Source organism: Orbicella faveolata, unplaced genomic scaffold, assembly GCF_042242905.1.
Source record: "Orbicella faveolata isolate gen_17 unplaced genomic scaffold, um_ofav_v1 contig_2, whole genome shotgun sequence".
In the NCBI taxonomy this organism is placed as follows: domain Eukaryota; kingdom Metazoa; phylum Cnidaria; class Anthozoa; order Scleractinia; family Merulinidae; genus Orbicella; species Orbicella faveolata.
The window spans coordinates 22528803-22550166 of record NW_028301547.1 but is presented as its reverse complement, the minus strand read 5'-3'; the positions used below and the strand labels follow the sequence as shown (position 1 = coordinate 22550166).

At 40.3% G+C, this 21364-nt stretch overlaps 2 protein-coding genes and 1 long non-coding RNA gene across 4 annotated transcripts; 2 read left to right on the top strand and 1 right to left on the bottom strand.

Moving 5' to 3' along the window:
- Positions 1 to 236: 236 nt before the first annotated feature.
- LOC149112471 (uncharacterized) lies at positions 237 to 8130 on the bottom strand. The gene is made up of 2 exons (XM_089290341.1): positions 7700 to 8130; positions 237 to 3985 (listed from the first exon to the last, which is right to left on the bottom strand). Exon 2 carries the CDS (start codon positions 1965 to 1967, stop codon positions 432 to 434), a length of 1536 nt encoding a protein of 511 aa, XP_089146467.1. The 5' UTR covers positions 1968 to 3985; positions 7700 to 8130; the 3' UTR covers positions 237 to 431.
- LOC149112470 (uncharacterized) lies at positions 8085 to 11289 on the top strand. Its single transcript, XR_016207463.1, has 2 exons — positions 8085 to 8237; positions 10473 to 11289. It is a non-coding gene; the product is annotated as an uncharacterized LOC149112470 (long non-coding RNA).
- A 2055-nt stretch (positions 11290 to 13344) lies between these two features.
- Positions 13345 to 21364, top strand: LOC149112469 (ADP-ribosylhydrolase ARH1-like). Of its 2 annotated transcripts, none has more exons than XM_089290348.1 (4): positions 13345 to 13966; positions 15033 to 15348; positions 16997 to 17225; positions 20454 to 21364. In XM_089290348.1, the coding sequence occupies exons 2-4, from the start codon at positions 15073 to 15075 to the stop codon at positions 21008 to 21010; spliced, it is 1062 nt and encodes a 353-aa protein (XP_089146474.1). In that variant the 5' UTR covers positions 13345 to 13966; positions 15033 to 15072; the 3' UTR covers positions 21011 to 21364. The 2 variants fall into 2 exon arrangements, with proteins under 2 accessions (XP_089146474.1, XP_089146473.1); XM_089290347.1 differs by lacking the exon at positions 13345 to 13966 and adding an exon at positions 14149 to 14921.

The window sequence follows — 21364 nt, the reverse complement described above, 5'->3', positions numbered from 1 at the left end:
TATGACGTCATGAAACAAAATCTCCTCGACGAACTCGAACAACCTCTCGAGGACGGTGGACGACGCAACATCCCCGTCGTCAACCCCAACTTCTTCTACAGAAACCCAGCCACCAAACATCTCAAGCTCATCACACGCACCAAACTCTACGGACTCGTCTTCGACAAACGCGTCGTAGACACGAACACTTTCAAATCGTTTCCATACGGATACACACCCATGTAACTTCCTGTAAAAATCAATAAAAATCAATTGTTAAAACTCACTTCCTGTCTATCGCCTTATTTGGACATGTTGCCCTTATTTGGGCATGGGCGCCATGTTTGACCCCCCTGGACGCCATCTTGTTTATGCAAATCGAAAATACTGCCCTCTGATTGGTCGAGAGCCTTTTTTAATGATATGCATCGCCTCCTGATTGGTTACCGCCCCTATAAGCGTGCTTTACTACTCTTGAAGACATCATGTACGACCTGGTGCACCGTTATTAGAGGTCGTGAACTATCTTCTGAAGGAAGCTGCATTAGCAGAGAGCACCTGGAAATTTCAGCGGCGGTCATGTCCTCGTCGAGGTCTGGGTCCTGCTTGGTTACAAAACTGACAATCATGTCAAGGCCAACGGGTGCTGGAGCACACAAAGCTAGAAATTGAACCACGTGTTCAAATACGTGATTCTGGACCAGCTTCTGTAATGCCAGCGAGACAGCTGAGGTCATCGATAACGGGTAGCTCTTGCTCGTCCTTTCGTAGACCTTTTCTGTCAATTTCCGCTTCCCCATTTCCAGTTTCTTGAGGTAGCTCTTCCAGGTGAAACTGCTAGGAACTGGGCCTGTTGCACCTGCATCACGCAAATAACGAACATAGAGTGCTGCAGAAGCAATGGCCAAAGGCTGGTAATCTAAGGCCTTTAAAACTGAGTGTTCATCTTCCTCATCGTGGCATGAAAACAGGCAGATACTTCTCAGAAGACGCAAGGCGTCGTTGGCTTGCATTCCCTGACTCAGGGAAACATGTCGGCAAATGGGGTCAGCAAATGGTAGATTGGTACTGTCTTGTGTTGTAACAAGAACGTGCCCACAACCTCCCCAGGCTTCATCAGGGAAGTAACCTCGAATGCTTTTCAGGTCATCTGCATTGTCAAATATAAGCAGCCAGGAAGAATAGTTTTGCACTTTGGCAGAAACAAGGGTTTTGAGGTGGGCAATTTTTTCATTAGGCTTCAACTTTGAGTCTGCACCAGTTATGGTGTTCAGTGAGTATTCTGTGATTCCCAGTTCACGGGGAAATTTCTTGTAAGAATCTAGCATCGACTCTTCACTTTCGGCATTCAAAGTCATCACAAATATACGACTGTCCTGATTACTGTCTTTCACGTTTTTATCATAACATTTTTTTCCAACTTCCCGAGCAATCAGACTTTTGCCACATCCTGGGTTGCCAGAGGCATAAATTGTCACAATTGAATCATCTTCCTGAACTTTGCTTTGGAGATCCACGAACTTCTGCATGATGTCTTCAACTTCCGTACTTCGTTCGGTAACCTCATGGGATGGCTTCGGTGGAAGCAACATAAAGGATTTGGGCTTAGCCTGGATCTCTTCCTCTAAGACACCAATTTGCTCTTGAAGCTCTTGAATTTCCCCGGTTGGAAAGCTCCCTTGGTTACTTATTTTTTGGAGTCCTTTCGTGTCAAGATGAAGAGCCTTAAACGCATCTGAGACCAGCTGTACATTGGCCTGAAAATCAGATTCAGAAATCCTAGCTTGCGAAAGATGTGCAAAAACCCCATTGCGGAAACCCCTTAAATCGTCGACATTAGCTGCAACTGTAGGACGCAACAAAGGTCCAAGTGAGTCAGAAAAGAGAATTGCAAAAAAAAGACACGCACAATCCCACTCGCTGGTGTTTCCGTTTTGTATGATATTAAGAAATCTCTTGTTTTTGTTTCGGCTTCTTGGTGATTCCATGTCAAAAAAGTCCTGCCCATTTTTGGCAGTATCTTCCCATGGACCCACAATCCCAGACAAAAGACTTGGGACACGAAGCAAGTTCTCCCCTCCCCCCACTTTCAATGTTGATAATCAGGTGATTTTTCCCTTTTTTGTTGGAGAAAACGCGATATTTTCCAACATTGATTAGGGGGGAAGGGGGATACGTGATACAGCTCAAGTGTCCCAACTACTTTTGGCCGGGATTGTCTGAAAGAGATATGCGAGGAATTTTCCAATAAAGGTAACGCCAGCGATCGTCATGGCGTCACGATATTTTAGAATTTGATTTCGGCTTAATGACGTACACTTTGTTTCTGGAAATTGGACAGAACGTTTTTACCTTAATCTAGATTAAGGTTCGGTGCAGATATTCGTGCAATATAACCCGTAACTGCCTGTAGCAAAACGAAATTTGGGACTTGCTTCAAGCAAAATGGCATTTAAGGAAAGGTTAGAGCTCGTGTCTATTACTTAAGACATTTGCCAGGATTATCAATTCGCAAAGTAGCAGATCTTTGTGTTGTTTAACGGAATAGTGTTAAATAAATTGACTTAAACCCAATGAAATGCTTATCGGTGTAGAGTAATCATATATATCACCATTACACGCGACACGACAGCTTCCGGGTTCCATGTGTTTTATGAACGCGCACGAATAACCACAACGGTTAACCACAACGGTTAACCATTTGAAAGTCAGCGTTTTGCAACCTAACCTTCCCTGTTCTTCCCAATTGGCAGAAGGTTCAAAAATTTCTCACTTCACATTATTTAAAATGCAGGATGGAAGTAATTTGGTGGCAAAATAGTCGAGTTTGACACTTGAAATATGGTTAACCGTTTGCCGCAGATAATAAGTTAACTACGTAACTACCCTTTTTATTTCAATTGAACGCTTAACCATATAAACCTTCTCGGAAAGCTCTCTGTTGCTAGTTCTTGATCCCAGACAATGTTAAATGGTTTTTCGTAATTCCTATAAAGCGGAAAAAGGTATAATTAGAATGACACGTAGCAGTTTGGAACCAAAAAGTGTTACCAGAATGGTTAACCGTAAGGGTTAATCGCGGCGGTTAACCCGGTGGCACTTCTGAAGCCGAAAACACACCTCGCTTTATACGCGTTCCGGTATTAGAGGGGAAAACGAAGAAAGACATGCATAATTTAACCGCGTTTAGGTAGCAGCAACGCTTTATTGCTGTCCACAGATTAACTCCGCGAAACGGCGAGGACAAGGCGAAAATATCCACTTGCCCGGCACCTGCTGTTTCAACCGAATTTGCATCATTTCTGTTTCGCGCCAATCAACCACCCCTCTAAAGACGTAGACAAGGTCGTATTTTTCAGTGCAGGAAATAGAAACATCCTTTTTAAACACAACATCTTGTGCAAAGTTGCATTTTACGGGCAAGCAAGTGGACCGTTTGCCCCTCAAGAGGCAACAGAAGGTCATGCCACGGACTTACCAATCGCCTACCGTAGAAGGTCATTTAGAAAGATGACTTTACGTTTCTTAGTGCCCGACCAGGTAAAACTTGTCATTGTATGTTGTTTCTTTTTAGTAGCGCTCGTTAGCTGTACCCGCGAGACGTTACCACTCCCCTCTTCTCCAAGCTTTGTTAGAGCGAGTGGTGTGACATTCTTTAAATTCTTCTTTCAGACAATCCCAGACAAAAGACTTGGGACACGAAGCAAGTTCTCCCCACCCCCACTTTCAATGTTGATAATCAGGTGATTTTTCCCTTTTTTGTTGGAGAAAACACGATATTTTCCAACATTGATTAGGGGGGAAGGGGGATACGTGATACAGCTCAAGTGTCCCAACTACTTTTGGCCGGGATTGCAGCCTATATCCATGAATTCTGTCCCATTCTTCTTTGAACACTGACTGTAAGCCATCCCTGATGATGTCGGAAGTGATGTAACAGATACGGAAATAATTGAGCTCTTCCAATGTGAAAACCTTGTCTGACATGTTTAGCCTCTGCGGTTACCTGCAAGTGAAATTTGAGCAGCTAAACTTTGTTTGGAGAAACATCTAGCCTGAGTTTCAGGTTTTGCGAAGGAAGACCTGATGCCCAGGGTACCTAACAAGTCACATCGTTTGACTGGGAAGGAAAAGATCCTGAAACAATTTGGCAAATGATCTCCTGGACACATTTATCACCACACATAACAGTGACCCTCTCCTCCGCAAAGGTTCGAAACGTTCATTATAGAAAACCGCTGTGCGAGGTAAGTGCAGGCGCAAAGTCGAATGGATCGTGGACAATTTTGAGAAGCGCCACGCGTCAAGTAATTGAATATGTTGTGATCATGTCTTTTTTTGAGAGCGAATCAGATTTTTAGTCTTTGATTGACAGTTTTTCCTTTTTTGGAGTTAAACAAGCGGTGAGGATTTTTAGCAGTAGCCGTAGAAGGTTTAGTCGAGTCGAAAAGAAAACTGTGATGTAAAGTGAAGTTGATTAGAGGCCGTGAATTAAACCGTTGTTGGAACCGTATGTTTGTTTGCCATGGTTTATCTACGCTACAGATCGTAATCTTGCGCCTGCATTCATATCGTTCAGCGGATTCTCTCCACCCGAAAGAAAACTGCGGAGGAGAGAGCAACAATGAATGAAGGCACCATTCACCCTCTCTAAATAAAGTTGATTGATTGATTGATTGATTGATGGTTTGTACCGGTCATATTCAGTGGTGTGTACAATAAACACTCCCACCTCGCTACCTATAAGGCCATGCAGTTCAGCGACCTACACAGCTACCGTAAAATTTTGGTCATTAGTTCCTCCTCGCCCCTGCTTGTAAGCGAATCTAAGAAAAAAACCTCTCCCGGTTATTAGTCCTTAACGTTTTTTCTGTTTTCGTTAACATGCACACAAACAATTCTGACAGAAAACGTAGAGTGAGGAACAATCTATTTTTTACTGTCTCCATTCAAGAAATTGTTTTGTGTTTTACGGCTGGGTACACATGAATTTAAGTGAAATGTTAGGAAGTTTAAAGAGGGATTAAAAGAAGACAAAGGAGTTTGGAATACCACCAGACAGTTGATTGCCCCCAAAAGGGCACCCCGGGTTGGTGAGCAACTGTTTGATGTACGTCTACCAATTTCTAACTTCAAATTCTAATTTTAAAACAACATCAAATTTTCAAAATTTCTTATATCCATAAATTTTACTAATCCTTTGAGAAAAACTATTTATTCCCAAATATACCCAAAAATCACCAAAAAATTTACAAAACAGCCCAAAACGTAGCTACGTAAAATGAGCAGAGAGATTTTTCACTGCTTGAAATGTGAACGAGATATTTGCATTCAAACCATAACACCCAGCAAAAATGCGGCCTTCATGTTATTCCCCGCCTTACAAGTGTGCAACAGTTGTTAAATCAAAGGACCCCATTCAATGATCTCTGTTCTTCGCGTATTTGTTTCCTTACAGATAATGGAAAACTCCGGTGGAAAGCATCCCCAGTAGATACAGAGCCCTCCATATATGAGACCCAAAACCCCTTATGAGGCTTTTAGTCAATTGACTACTGTAAGCGATGATGACCTTCTTACGTAATAGTGATCATGGCAAAATTATATTCAAAACTTTGTATGGGAATATTTACGATCGGTGTTAGGGGAAGGAAATACTAGAAAACTCTTAATAATAAAAATGCCTTATCTTACTCCCACCCACAGTGTTTAGCTCGTTGTCTGTTCGCTTTTTCTGCTAATTTGAAGCGGTTTTCACGAGTCTAACATCGCTTCCGATAGTTCCTACTTCTAAATTAAAGGAAGCGATAACCCGCTATTAAAATCACCAGAAAAAGCGAACAGATGATGAGCAAAACACTGTGGAAGTAAGATAAGGCATTTTTATTAGACCTTTCTGGTATTCCTATTCGTAAATATTCCCTTACAAAGTCTTATAGTCATGACCGCTATTACGTGATCTCTTCGTAAATTACTACGATTATCAGTTGAGTAAGGTACGAGGGAAGTTTGGTTACGAAGTTTTGGCCTTAAAATTATGGTGTTGTCACGGGCAACTTACCTCGTTTCCATTGGTAACAATATCAACGGCCGTTAGTCGCCTGTCGCGTCGCCTACAATTTCGCGCGCTTTGCTGCCAATGACGTCAAAGGCCGACAAGTTACCAATGGATACGGAGCCAGTTGCTCGTGACAACAACAAGATTTTTACGTTAAAACTTGGTGACCAAACTTTCGTCCGCCTTACTCAACTGATAATCGTAGTACAATGTTTGGAGAGGAAGCCACATCAGCCTTAGCTCGTTTTCATCCGGGTCCTCTATACTGGTCGAACTGGAATTCGGAGATGTTGGTTTTTGTGAAGGGAGGAAAACCGGAGTACACATGCACAGCCTGCAAGCAGGCTCACCTTTGAGGAGGCACTTGTGCTAGTAAAAGTGGCATATTATGCTACTAGCATTGCCCGATTTATTTCTACATTACGCTCAAATTATGCTCGTTTTTGAAAATTATGCTACTTTTTCTTTAAGTATACTTTTCAAACAAAAAAAAAACACAAAACAGCTCCAAATTATATATTTACTGTCAAGAACGCATGAGATGCCCCCTGGTCTTGTATTTGCTTGTATTTGCTTTGCTTGAGCGGGTTCTAGCCTATCGGGTGGCTGTTCTTCCTCTCGCATGTGTAAGTTGCTCGACGCCATTTTGTTGTCTGTGAATACGGAAACTGGGACCCACACAGTCTCACTTCCTGTGTACCCAGTCGTCTACACGACGAATAACGCAGTACTGTGCTAATCTTCTCCCCAGTTTCCCCTCCCCCCAGACATTGCAAAATGAATTGAAAATAGACTGAACCATGGACAGAGCTTGAAAACAATCAACCTTTTACTCCAAGCAAGTAATGACTCTGATAATGTTCCCTTCAAAAAATGTTTAAAATATGCTGATTATGCTAGCAGTGCTACTTTTACAAAAAGGGCAAAAATTATGCTCATTTTTCCAAATTATGCTGAAAATTATGCTAGCACAATCTATAGATCGTTTTCACCGTCACACAATTAAAAAGTAAATAAATAAATCGAAAACCATTCAGTGAATAAAGTCAAGAAATTGTGATCTTATAGGAAATAGATAGAGAATACACTTCTCCAAGTTTTAGGTTTGTGTGTTTTCCCAGACTGCAGATATTTGTCGAAATGTTTCGCAGAAATTTACAGAGCCCAGTATGGAAACGTTATGTTGATGCACCTCTGTGGTGCACCAATATGGCGGCCGGAAAATAGTGTAATCATCAACAACTTACTTTGGCTATCTAGGCGACTGATTATCTGTACTGAACAAAAAAATTGACATAAGCACTTTTCCTAATGATCTAACTTCTAAAAAAGCTAAAAGCGAAAGAGGAACTACACGTAGTCTTTTGCCGCCTGTAGTCTGAGATGGTCGCCGTCTGACATTGCATCGATACACGTATGACGAAAGGACCGAGGATTTTCGCCTTGCTATATACAGCCCTGGTTAGGGTGATAGAAATGAAGAAATTCATGTCATGTTGAACTATCAGTTTATACGGAAAGATCCAAAACAATACGCAATACTAAAGTACGGTGAGATCACTTCGACTAACACATGCGGTATAACTGCGTACTCTTGAAGTTGGATGGAGAAGGAAACGTGATCAACGTTGATACCTGATCTGACAGGTTATTTTAACTTACCATGAGAAGAAGGTGACTTGTTTTGACTCTTTAGAGAGGTCGTCTTTGAAATTCCAGCTAAGTTCAGACGGAAAGAATATTACATCCGCTCTCTTCCGTTATACTCCGATTTTGTCTGTGGATACCGATGTCACGTAATATCAACAATTTTTCACATAATTCAGTGAACAAAAAGACACTTCCATAGATCTATTTACCATCCCGAATGTACTAAATATGAGAAATTTCATAAAAATCTTTTACAAACTCATGGAAATATGGGATCATGAACTTGCCAAGTTTTACAAAGAAATGTACGCTTGCCCTCTGGCTCAAGTAAAGTTTGTTTATTGATCCTAAAATTAGCTCCCTTCGTCACACAAATTTACTGGGATTGCGTGACGAACAAGAGACTGGATCGAGTTCGGTTTAGTAACTTTTCCTCGGTCCAGTCTTCATTATAATTGACGTGCTCTGGGACATGACCTAAGTACTACTGACGGAAGAAGGAAGGTTTTCTTCGAGAGTTAGGTCATGCAAGGTTTGAACTCGTCTACAGGTAAGGGAAAATTTTGTCAAGTGATAGGAGAAAACAAACGTGTAGTTTCAATTTCGCTAGTCTTGCACTGAAGAGAGAAACGGAAAGTATTCTTTCCTGAAAACAAAGTTGCTGACGCTGGTAAAAGGAGATTTTCCGAGGAGATCTCTTAGAAGTGTGCAGCTTTCAGAAAGCATATACCGATACCAGAATGTTGCATTCGAGGAATAGCAAAAAGCGTGCAAAATGTTTGTGCAACAGTATATTAAGGTGTTACGTAGAGGTTTCAAGAGTGAGTGAAAATGAAAGGTGAACAATAATGAAATGCATTGTCTGAAATGAGGATAAGAAGCTCCACTGAAAAGGAAATCTGTTGGGTTTGCAATTTCAGGGTGTCTTCCAGTGAGAGAATTCCCTTGGGAATATGTGTATGATATAAATTTCATTATAGGGCAGAAGCAATGACCAAGCCTTAGTTTCCAGAGTGTTCTTCATGGATTCAGCCAGGATGTTGCCTATCTTTTTTGGATCACGTGCACTTAAGTCATCAGTAGTCGAGTGACAATCGATACTTTCGATTGATACCCTTGATCAATACTCAGCCAACACTCCATCGACGCTCCATTGACATCTCGGTCAACAGTCGGTCAACAGTCCATTAATTTTCGATCAATGCATATGAGTCAGGTGGCACTCGACCGACTATCAGTGGACTGTTGATCAACAGTTGATTGAGTGTCGACTGAGTATCAATTGGGATGCTGATTGAGTACCGATCAAGATGTCAATCAAGTATTGAACAAAATGTTGATCAATGGTATCGATTGAGGGTATCGATTGAGGGTATCGATCAACACTCAACTGCAAATGCCTTTAGCACAAATGATCCTCTTTGTTATACCTCTATCAGTGTTAAGCCTGAAGGAGGTGGGGACCCTGGTCATCTGTGTTGCATGTGACTTGTCAGAAGAATTTTTGCTTAAAATCCCCACCGTAGGGCCTGGAACATGGATAAAGTCAGATCAAATATATCCCCACCTAGCGTAGCGCCGTAGCGTGTTGCCCTGCAGGTATTTGTTCATTTCAAGAGAGGCATAATTTCTTGCTGTCAATATATGGAAAATATTAGAAATCCGATGCTTGATTGTCCAAGGAAAAGTGACACTATAAATTAAAAATCCACACAATCTGTCACAACTTACCATCCTTATGCAAAACAATTTCTGTGGATATCTAACAGTTCTTTGCCATCACTGTATTACAGTGTAGTTCAATTAGACACTGTATGGACGTCAACTGTACAAAACGTATTTTGAGCCCTAGATATATACATTACAGAGTGCAATGTCAAAGTGGAAAATGCACTTTTCAACTGGAAACTGAGAATGTTTTGTCGCTCTGAGAACTGTTCCCAGCCTTGGCCAATAAGGGAGCGTGAAATCACATTCATTCGTAAACGAGAAACAGTTCTCAGTATCCACCAATGAGAACGGGTGAATTTTTCATTGAAAACAAAATGTCTGGTAAGCATCTGTCATGAATCACCGATAAGTAATTACTCTCGAACGTTTGTTTGTCATCATCCATTAACCACACATGAATGAGTTTACACAATGGTCTTTTATCAATAGTAGCCGAGTTGAATTTTTGCGAATATCGACTCTCTACAAGAACGGTGTTTACGTGGTTCTTTAACTAAGCTTAACAACAAAAAAGAAAATGTACTGGGGATATTAAATTGAAAATTTTCTAGTTAAGCCGCACAAGGTCCACATAATTGCGTTGCGGACGATACAACGTGAAATTCTGCTTTTCCATTTTTCTTTTCTAACAAGCATATTAAGGAAGACGGCAACTTACCATCAGTGCGTCGATCCGTCGTCCAAATGCAAATTTCATTAACTTTTTCCTGGGTCCATAAATCTTGAAAGCGAGTAATCGTTTTCCCTGAAATTCACGCCAAAATTTTCTCACACTTGTTTAGCCACTGTTTCATTACGATCTCTTTGAGTATTCCTCGGTAGCTTGGAGGATACCTTGTCACTTCTGATAATTTACCGTTTGGTGCAATCATTTTGATTCGTTCTTCGGCGCAACTCCAAGCTCCTTTCTCTGAAATCTATCCTTAGCGCGCGCCAACCCGCCACGCCGGACGATATTACCGCTTTATCTGAGCATATCATACATTGAATGTAAGTTATATTATTTAAGTTAACAATTAATTCAGTGTTGATCGATAATCTCTATTTTTCGTAGGTTAAACAGACTCGAGGACCCCGAGCCGGGACTGCTTCCGGTGGAAAAGAAAACCTTCCTGTGGACCCGCCACCAAGAAAGAAGAAAAAAACAAAAACCTAATTTAAACAAAAGCCTTTATATTCTTGGTTTTCAGCTGCGTGCACGTTACGCAAGAGAAGAAATAAAACCATAAACTATTCAATAGATAAACTGAAGAAATATAGATACTGTAGAAAAATAATTAATGCCAAAGTCTCAGGGTTGTGCGATGTTACGTAATCGAGTTATTCGGCAAAATGTATTCACGCCATGTTAGTGTTCCTCTGAGGGGCACCAACATGCCGGCCGGAAACGAGTGAAACATTTGCAATTTACTTTAGCTATCTCAAAGGCTTTCTTCTCTAGGTCGAGCTTGCAAACATTCACATGGAAGCTTCTCTTGTCATGTTGGCTTTTCAGATCTCAAAAACACACGGTGACTCAATGTTTTCATGTACATGATATGATTGTAAGTAGCCATCTTTATGTCACGCACTGTGAAAAACTGCTGTATTTTCAAAACAAAGCACGCTACCGAGCTGAAAAGATGCAAGCAGCTACATTTGTAAAACGTCTTTCTCGTGATGGAGATATAAATACAAAAGTCTGTTTACATTTGAATTTTAGTTTGTTTTTAATGACGGCACGTGAAAACCGAGAATACTTGAAAGTGGTTGAAAAGTCGAGCGGAGTTTCTGCAAAATGTTTGTAAAAGTCAGCATCTCTGAAAAAGTCTTACAGTCTCTCCACTTAACTTGCTTACTAGCCTGAATAAAACGAACAGTGGCAAATCATATTACTAGATATGATTTTCTATAGAAACGCAAATGGTCGACTCGGAATTGCATCCTGCTTTCATGCTATATCGCGTGTACAATTTTGCGGAAGTTTGCCTAACGTCACATTAAAGGCGTATATGAAGGGAAAGGCGCAGAGAAAGAGCAAAACAAGACCTAATGTGTCATTCGACAAATTTCACTTTAATTGTGCCGCTTGTAATGCTGCTTTCGCTTTCCATGAAAATATTTCTTGATTGGCCAAGACCTAGAACACTTCTCGGATATTAGAGATAAGGAGCGTTTCACATTCAAATTGTTGACTGCATTAAATGCCCTTTTCATCTCTGCCAAATTTTGTGGAGCGTTCCAGTGGAGTAAGAGCATAATTTCTGTTTACAGGGACACTGGGAAACTGAAATAAGGTGATAAGAGGACGAAAATTTTTATTTAGTAACACATTTGAGCCCACTCGTGATCACTAAGTCCATTGTTTGAGTGAGTGTGGGATGAAGCAACCCTGACAAGAAAATCGGCCGCTTCAGTATTTCAATAAATGCTGGTTTCAAATTTGCTAAACGCAATACAATAGATGAGAACTTACACGATTTCCATGATTTAGCCAGTATACGCCGCCGAGGTAGGAGGCTCTCTGGCTAGACTGAGTGCACAAAGCCACATTCATTTCAAGGGGTGGGAAGCTAGTGGCTGAATTCGAGAACAGTTCTCGGACAAACAAATCGCCTATTGGCTGAAACCGAGAACAGTTATGGGAATGTTTAAACAAGAAAGCTCTGCGGCACGAAAAAATCGTTCAGCGACAATGCAATGCTGAATCACTCTTAGAATGCGCGAAAGAAACCTGCCATAACTCGAACCTTCCGCTAACTCGAAGTAGTCTCGAAGTAGTCTATTCTTCCTGCAGGTCATATTTTCTATAATTTTACTCGAACTCCTTCTCCAAGGTGTAATGAGTAAAAACATACTCATTTCTCATTTGAGAAACTTTTAGTACATTGTGACGCTCGTAGTGCTGTTTTAGCTTTCATAACGAAGGTGTCGATTAGCCAAGATCAAGAATAAACAAAGGCAATTGAGCCGGAACCTGTCAAAATTATTCCATCGTCTGTTCTTACGCCAAGTGGCTGAATTTGCGAACAGTTCTCGGCTAAAGAAAACGCCAGTTGGCTGAAAGCGAGAACAGCTACAGGAATGTTAAACAAGAAAGCTCTGCGGCGCGAAAATCGTTCAGCGGCAATTCAATGCTGAGTCATCCCGGTGTAGAGTGTGAAAGAATTAATAAAAACCCGAATTCAAAGGCTTTTCACAAGCAAGAAATTGTCGGCCAAGTTCATTTCACTCGTTGTCCCAATGATCCATTAAAAGGGTTGGCGAATGCTACTTCCAAAATTTTGGGTCTCGCAAACTTTTCATCCGATCTCGAAATCTCGACAGCCTTTGCGAAGAGTCTTGAAGTCTCGTTTATATTGCATTTATTTCGATGTAGAAGTCTTGCGTGTTTTGGTCTCGGTCTCGGATTTTCAAACAGGGATCTCGGCGGTTATCGGATTTTACCATTCGTCACAACTAACTAAATTACTCCTTTTCTTTAATGTAGAGGTACACTGACATTAGCCTATTGGCTAAGACTGAGAACAGTTCTCACAAGTTAACAATAAGTCCCTTTTCTACGATCGGAAAACACTTCTCGGGGGTGAGGCGCAAGTTATGTCATGGTTTTCTGACGCTAAGTGGCTGAATTTGCGAACAGTTCTCGGATAAACAAAACGCCAATTGGCTGAAAGCGAGAACAATTCTGGGAATGTTTGAACAGAAAGCTATGCAGCACACGAAATCGTTCAGCGAAACTTCAATGCTGAGCCATCCTTGCTGAGCGCGATAAAATACGTTAGGTGGATAATTCCCGCTAAGATGCGAAATTTTATTATTCGGTTTGCCGTAAATATATTATTTTATGGAGGGCCACTGAGACAGAACAACAAAGACAACAGATTTTCAGGTTACAGTCTTCCCATAAATGGAATGAACAGAGATGAGTGACATGACGAGCAAGGTCTGCACGTCAAACAACACGCAAATACTCGTGATTTCGTAACATGACACCTCGAAAGCAATAGTCGTGTTTCGTCCTTTCGTGGCTTTGAGAAAAAATTAATTATTGCTTTCTATGCGTAAGATTTCAGCAGAATATTTATTTGCTTTGTAGTCCGAAGAATGACTGATCATCCGTGTATAAAGCTGTTTCAAGCGAATATACAAGCAATACAAACCATGTCGATTGGTAGAAAACGAGAACTGTTCTCAATTCTAAAAATAACTTGACCTAAATCGCCCGCCGGTGACCATTCAATGTATGATATGCTCAGATAAAGCGGTAATATCGTCCGGCGTGGCGGGTTGGCGCGCGCTAAGGATAGATTTCAGAGAAAGGAGCTTGGAGTTGCGCCGAAGAACGAATCAAAATGATTGCACCAAACGGTAAATTATCAGAAGTGACAAGGTATCCTCCAAGCTACCGAGGAATACTCAAAGAGATCGTAATGAAACAGTGGCTAAACAAGTGTGAGAAAATTTTGGCGTGAATTTCAGGGAAAACGATTACTCGCTTTCAAGATTTATGGACCCAGGAAAAAGTTAATGAAATTTGCATTTGGACGACGGATCGACGCACTGATGGTAAGTTGCCGTCTTCCTTAATATGCTTGTTAGAAAAGAAAAATGGAAAAGCAGAATTTCACGTTGTATCGTCCGCAACGCAATTATGTGGACCTTGTGCGGCTTAACTAGAAAATTTTCAATTTAATATCCCCAGTACATTTTCTTTTTTGTTGTTAAGCTTAGTTAAAGAACCACGTAAACACCGTTCTTGTAGAGAGTCGATATTCGCAAAAATTCAACTCGGCTACTATTGATAAAAGACCATTGTGTAAACTCATTCATGTGTGGTTAATGGATGATGACAAACAAACGTTCGAGAGTAATTACTTATCGGTGATTCATGACAGATGCTTACCAGACATTTTGTTTTCAATGAAAAATTCACCCGTTCTCATTGGTGGATACTGAGAACTGTTTCTCGTTTACGAATGAATGTGATTTCACGCTCCCTTATTGGCCAAGGCTGGGAACAGTTCTCAGAGCGACAAAACATTCTCAGTTTCCAGTTGAAAAGTGCATTTTCCACTTTGACATTGCACTCTGTCGGGCGGGCGGGCGCCCCACTCAGTCTCACTGCTGTCTAATATTGGTAAACACCACGTAAACACCATTCTTGTAGAGAGTCGATATTCGCAAAAATTCAACTCGGCTACTATTGATAAAAGACCATTGTGTAAACTCATTCATGTGTGGTTAATGGATGATGACAAACAAACGTTCGAGAGTAATTACTTATCGGTGATTCATGACAGATGCTTACCAGACATTTTGTTTTCGATGAAAAATTCACCCGTTCTCATTGGTGGATACTGAGAACTGTTTCTCGTTTACGAATGAATGTGATTTCACGCTCCCTTATTGGCCAAGGCTGGGAACAGTTCTCAGAGCGACAAAACATTCTCAGTTTCCAGTTGAAAAGTGCATTTTCCACTTTGACATTGCAGGAGTGAGTGACTCACTACTACTAATATTGGTAAATATCTGCTGCATAGGCTGAACTGGATAGTACTGCACCTAACTTAATAAATAGTTGCACACCAGAGGAGAAAAGTAATAAATAATTCTTTTGCTTCCTTTCCCTCAGCTTAAAAAGACTCATCATTCATTAACAGCCACTATTCAAAATGTCTACACTTGATCAGTTCAAAGCATCCATGGTCCTCAGTGCAGTGGGGGATGCATTGGGCTACAAGAATGGCGAGTGGGAATTCTGTCACTCTGGAGAGGATATTCACCGAGAGCTACAGAGCCTTGGCGGACTTGAAAACATTGATATTAAAGGCTGGGTTGTGAGTGATGATACTGTCTTGCACCTTGCCACTGCAGAGGCTCTTGTGTCGTCATGGATAACATGTCAAGAGCTGTTTCTTGAGATTGCTTCAAAATACAAGGAAAGTATGGTAAGACGGCTATGTTAACTATGTTACGTTTATTTGAAATGTTTGTTTTCTTTGTTTCAGTGGCATGCCTGAAAACTAGCCAAGCTTAGTGCTTGTATAGCTAAGTGCATGACAACTATAAATGAGATTCACATTTACATTTTACATTACATCATTTAACTTTTGGTACACTAACAGCCGTTTGCTTGTTGACGCATGGTGACCATATGGTTAGCATGCTGCACTCTGGACCTAGTGGTCCAGATGTGAGCGCCAGACAGGGTCACTGAATGGTGTTTTTGGGCAAGATGCTACCGGTATACTTTAACAGTGCCATTCTCCACCCAGGTCTATAAATGAGTTCAAGCGAATTTAATGTTGGAGGCACCCCTGCAATGGAAAGGCATCCCATCCAGGAGGGAGGAGAAGTAGAAATACTCCTATTCTCTTAATGCTATGGAAACTGAGATAAGCTCTGGTTGTTAGGACCACTTGACCCCACACAGCAGGGTTGGACACTTAATTCTGAGAACACTCGCCATTTGGGCGAGTGACCTTTAAAATGCACTCGCCAGGACCAGTTTTCGCTTGCCCAAAAGTTTACCCCCCCCTCCCCACTCATCTCTCCAACCATTTTACTAATCTTTTATTTTTACTATTTTTACCATCAAATCGACTCCGACAACATTCTATGTGACCAAAGTTTGTTTGTTCTCAACACACCACTTGCTAATCATACCTTTCTCCTCATCATACTTAAACCACGTCTGGCCAACTTGCTATTTATAGAAAACTTCCTGGTCCTTTGTCTTCTTGTATTCCCTCATATCAGGGGCAGCTTTCAGGGCTTTTTCGTTCTTTTTTCTCATCGTCAACTTTAGAAATATATTTCCACATATTGGCCATGATCAGCTTACTCCATTTTTAAACTTATAGAGAGAACACGCATTAATCAGAATGCTGGGAAAGTACGGGAAAACAATTCACTTGCAACATTATCGAACACGTGGCAGACTGAAGATTATTACTTCAATGGAAAATTCTATTTAAAGACCTTAAACCCCAAGAAAACACAATGGAGGCACTTCTTTTATTGATGAATCTTCATGAGATCCCTGTAGTTTGTGAGTAAACATGTCTGTTCTTCTCAGGAGCGCTCCTTGGGTGCCATGTTTACCTGATCACCAATGGCTTGATAGTGACCAACAGTACCGCTTTGTACAAGTACATGCATTACGTAATTAGCACTAAGAGAAAGCCATATTTGTCTATTTTCGAGGCCCAATGTTGCCTTTCAGTGCCTATTTATTAGACAGTTCGGAATATAAAGTTTTATAAAATAGAAATGGTAAGTTTATGTTCTGAGATTTTCTCAGCAAAATCGTACTTGCCAAATGGGTGAGTGGTCCATGATTCGCACTCACCCGACACTTTAGACACTTGCCTGGGTGAGCAGGCAACTGCTAATGTCCAACCCTGCACAGACTTTACTTTACTTTTTTATTAGAGGGATTTTGTGTTCATACTTTATTGATTTGAACACTCTTTCTTGTCTGGAATTTTTCCTCAGCCTTTAACTCCCATATGTGTCTTGATCAAGAATAATAATTAATTTGAAAAAATGTTTCTTAATGATTGTTTAATTTTTTTAAAAATACTTTAATTGTAGTCCGACATGGCAGGACGAGCACCAGGGATCACAACATCATCAAGTTGTGCGCATCTGAGACCGGAACGACCCCAAGGATTTGTGGTGCCATTTAATCCCGGAGGGGTTGGGTGTGGTGCAGCCATGCGTTCCATGTGTATTGGTCTTTTGTACCACTCACCGGAGAAGCTTGAAGATCTGATTGCTGTCAGTGTAGAAAGTGGCCGAATGACACACAATCATCCAACTGGTATGACCATTACTCACAAGTGCTTTACTTTATTCATTTCATTTGCTCACAGTCAAATTGTTAGCATGATAATGGATTACATGATTTAGGAAGTACTGCTTTCTTTGTGCTCTCTCACGTTGCTCAGCCAAACAGAGACTATTTCTGTTGTGAGTAAAGACACAAATAATCCATCCGTCTGTGGAGGGAACTGCTAGCAATTGCATTTATTTACCCAAAAACAGTGAAATAGAGATAAGCAGTCAAAAAATCCTAACGGTTTCAAGCCAAAGGTTAACAACAAAAATATAGTCACTTAAAGTAAAATAGCCTTTGTTTAAACTGTTCATCTTCAAATGATGTGATTTTCACAAGGAGCGGCTTATCAAGGGATACATTATCCCAGTGGGAATCAATAAAAAAGAAATGCTTAAATAATGTTTCTACTTGAGCTAGCAAGAATTCATATCAACTATGCAAGAAAACAATGATAGTATCACTTCCTTAAAGCTGATCACCTCCACAGCACTGTAAGGAGTGACATTGATGATTGTTGGATGGGAAATTTTAGGGCATAATTAACAATTAGACCCATAGCCCACAAGGGCTACGGGTCAATAGCCCATGAGGCGAAGCTGAATGGGCTATTGACCCGTGGCCCTTGAGGGCGAAGGGTCTAATTGTTTTAGTATCACCCAACTAGTCGGACAGAAAAGGTAATAATAAAGTTAGCAAATGCAAGTTGAAGAAATATTTATTTGGGAATAAAATGAAAGAAAGCGTCACGCTCAATGGTGCCAATTTCGTTACTCGATGACTATTACTAATAGTCCCCTAGTAGCGTAGCCAATCAAAATGCAGGATTTGCATTAGTCCACTAGTTGGGTGATACTAACATGAGATATCCAAGCATGCCAATGTTTTGTTTTTTGTTTTGTTTTTGTTTTTTTTAATTTTTTATTGATTTTTTTAATTTTAGATTAATTTATAAACACAATATACATAGGAAAAACTAAAAACATAAAAAGAGGAAAATAATTTTACAGTACAATACTTACTTACAGAACAATATGATAGTTAGTTACATCCTTTAGTTTACATAGCTAAAACAATATAGTTTGTAAATGTCCAGTTTTTTTGTTTGTTTTAAAGTTTCGAACAAAAAGGCAGCTCTACTAATGCTGCACTTCCTACGTATGTACAATGTGGTAAGCATTATATTACTGACCAAAAAAAAAAACATAGACACTATTTACATCATTTGCTTAGTTACTGGTAACAAAACAAAGAAACCACCTCATCAATGCATGTTAAATGATATGCTGAAAGGATTTTTGGAAAGCAGTCATAGACTTGTTTTTAAATGCTATTTCTTTCCATATATTTAATTTTCTTTTAGAAGTATGAGAAAACTGTCGAAAGAGAGCTTTTCGTTTTGTAGGCAGCTGCATTATATAGAAAATTTTGCAATTAGAAGCACATAGTTCAAAGAGTATCTGTGTTCCATTGTGGTGAAAACACCCTATAAAATCATACTATTTGATAATGTTAGCTGCTTTTTCGTTATATTTTTTCACCAGTTTTGAAGAGTTTTCCAAAAGGCTATAATGGAAGAGCAGCGTAAGAACATATGATCTAGGGAGTGTGTATCAGCTAAGCATTGAGGACATACATGGTGTGTCAGACGTTTTGGCTCTAAAAAGAGACATTTTAGTTGTGAGAATGTTGTGTATAATCTTATATTGAAACATTGTTATTTTAATGTCATATGTGATCTGGAAAGGTTATTCATACACTTTTTGGACTGTTTCGGGAGTGAGACCCTGTTTTAAGAATTTAGTTTCGGCAGAAGGTGTTATGAAGAATTTCTTCAACAGCAAGTTGTACACATATTTGGTGGAAATGGTTTCTTCTTTTTCTTCATTTTCTGAGCATCATGAAGGAGGATTTTCAGATGCTAACCTCCAAGAAGTTGACATAGAATCAATAAGACCAAAATAGAGGGTGAAGGGCCTTTTGAGCTTAAACTCATTACAAAAGTTTTTAAAGGACAGGAATTTACCATCCTCCTCGAAGGAGATCCTGGATTTATATTATATTTTTGTCAAGCCAACTTTTGTAGAATACAGGTTTACCGTTAACTAAAATTTTTCGATTATTCCAAATTACCTCTTCATAAGTGAGGGGAGTCTCACTTCTAATAGAAACAACGGCAAATGACTAAAGATTCCATAAGAAGCATGCCAATGTTGCTGATATGGGTGGTTAATAAGTGTATCAGTTTTTTTTTTTTTTGGACCTTCATTTTTCCCCTTTGCAGTCCTTAGAATAGAGAGAATTAAATCTTAAATCTTGAAACTATCCTCCAAGCTAAAAGTACTTCTTAGTGGCTTAAGTTTTATTTTTTGTAACAATTATGTGGGTCATTAGGTTTATGGGAAAGAGCATTGTACTTGCTTTATTTAGGTCATTTTCCCACGGTGGAAGAAAGGGCTGGCGAGAGAGCAGTGTGATCACCCAAGTGATGCTGTACTATGCACTATAAATGATGGCCTAATGTAACAACTCAATTAAAGGGTCTTTGCTAATTTGTTTGTGTGTAGCTAGCCAAACTAAGGGCAGAAAGATATCTGTCTTTAGATTAGTCACTTACTAAGGTGTTATCTAATAACGTAAACTGTTTGTCAATACAATTACAAGTAAACAAACCTGTCAAAAGTCATATTAAATTTTGAATATTGAGAGGTGTAGTGGCGTAACAGCTAGTGTGCTGGACCCAGGATTGATCAGTCTGGGTGTGGGGTAATTATGTTGTGTTCTTGGGCAAGACACTATACTCTCACAGTGCTTCTCTCCACCCAGGTGTATAAATGGGTACTGGAAAATCCTGTGATGGGCTAGCATCCCATCTATGAGGGAGTAGAAATACTCTTAGTAGCTTAATGCTCTAGAAAAACTAGGACACTTAAGGCCAACACAGACTTTAAAAATGCCATCGTTATTCTCAGGGTTTATCATTCTCACCCATTGACATCAGTAAGGATCTGTTGTCAATATGTTATCTTGAGATAAGTTATCTTGTAAATCCACAAATCATGCAGGCATTCATGATCAGTTTCGTGGTTACTTTTGCAAAGAGGTTTCATTTGAATTGGATACGAGCTAGGATGTAAAAAATTAGATTGTATCTGATGAGACATCTCAGGTTATACAAGACAGCTCAACATGTTGTTGCATTGTTTGTACCAGGCTACCTCGGTTCCTTGGCGTCTGCCCTATTCACATCATTTGCTGTCCAAGGAAAACCTGTGAGGGAGTGGGGTGCAGCACTCTTGTCCACCCTCCCCAAAGCCATGGATTACATCAAAGAGGTTGATCGTGATGTCGAGGAGAATAAACAGCATTGGCCTTACTTCACGAAGGCCTGGACGAGCTATCTCTCTTTCCGTGGAATTCTTCAAGGTACCAGTGACCCAGTATTTCCTGAACCTTTCCCTATTAAGGAACGCGACATGTTCTACAAATCACTGAGTTTGAACGGGTCGGGTGGGGCCAGTGGTCATGATGCACCAATGATCGCTTACGACGCCCTCCTAGGTGCAGGGGCATCCTGGGAAGAGCTTTGTAGCCGAGCCATGTTTCATGGCGGTGACAGTGACAGCACAGGAGTGATAGCAGCAGCTTGGTGGGGAGCCATGTATGGCATGGATGAGGTTCCTGTGGGTAATTACAACAATTTGGAGTACAGAGAAAGGATCGAAATAGCAGCTGCTAAACTGTTTGCCAAGGCTCAAGAGCTCGCTTAGATCACCGCCAAAGCTTTGTGGCAAACCGCAATGACGATGGTCATAACAATTCTGCATGACACTACTTATTACACCCACAACAGGTTATTATCAGACACACTTTAATGATGAAGGTGATGATTGTGGCAGTTGATAAATTTGACATCTGTGAACGCTACAACTACAGCACTGTCAATTTTTGTTTACACAAATGTTACACCTTAGAGATACGTTGATTATATCATTATACAATGGAATAGGGTACAAGATTTTCATGAGTTTAATATTTATTACCAGGGCCCCTCTGGACACCAGCTGTGATGCTGAATGGGCCACCCTAGCTAAATAAAGTTTTACTTTCTTACTAAGATGAAA

What these genes read in the sequence shown, in the direction of transcription:
- LOC149112469 (XM_089290348.1), top strand. Translation starts at nt 15,073, where the DNA reads ATGTCTACACTTGATCAGTTCAAAGCATCCATGGTCCTCAGTGCAGTG. An exon ending in CAAAATACAAGGAAAGTATG is followed by an intron (nt 15,349 to 16,996) that starts GTAAGACGGCTA and finishes CTTTAATTGTAG; the next exon opens with TCCGACATGGCAGGACGAGC. An exon ending in GACACACAATCATCCAACTG is followed by an intron (nt 17,226 to 20,453) that starts GTATGACCATTA and finishes TGTTTGTACCAG; the next exon opens with GCTACCTCGGTTCCTTGGCG.
- LOC149112471 (XM_089290341.1), bottom strand. Translation starts at nt 1,967, where the DNA reads ATGGAATCACCAAGAAGCCGAAACAAAAACAAGAGATTTCTTAATATC.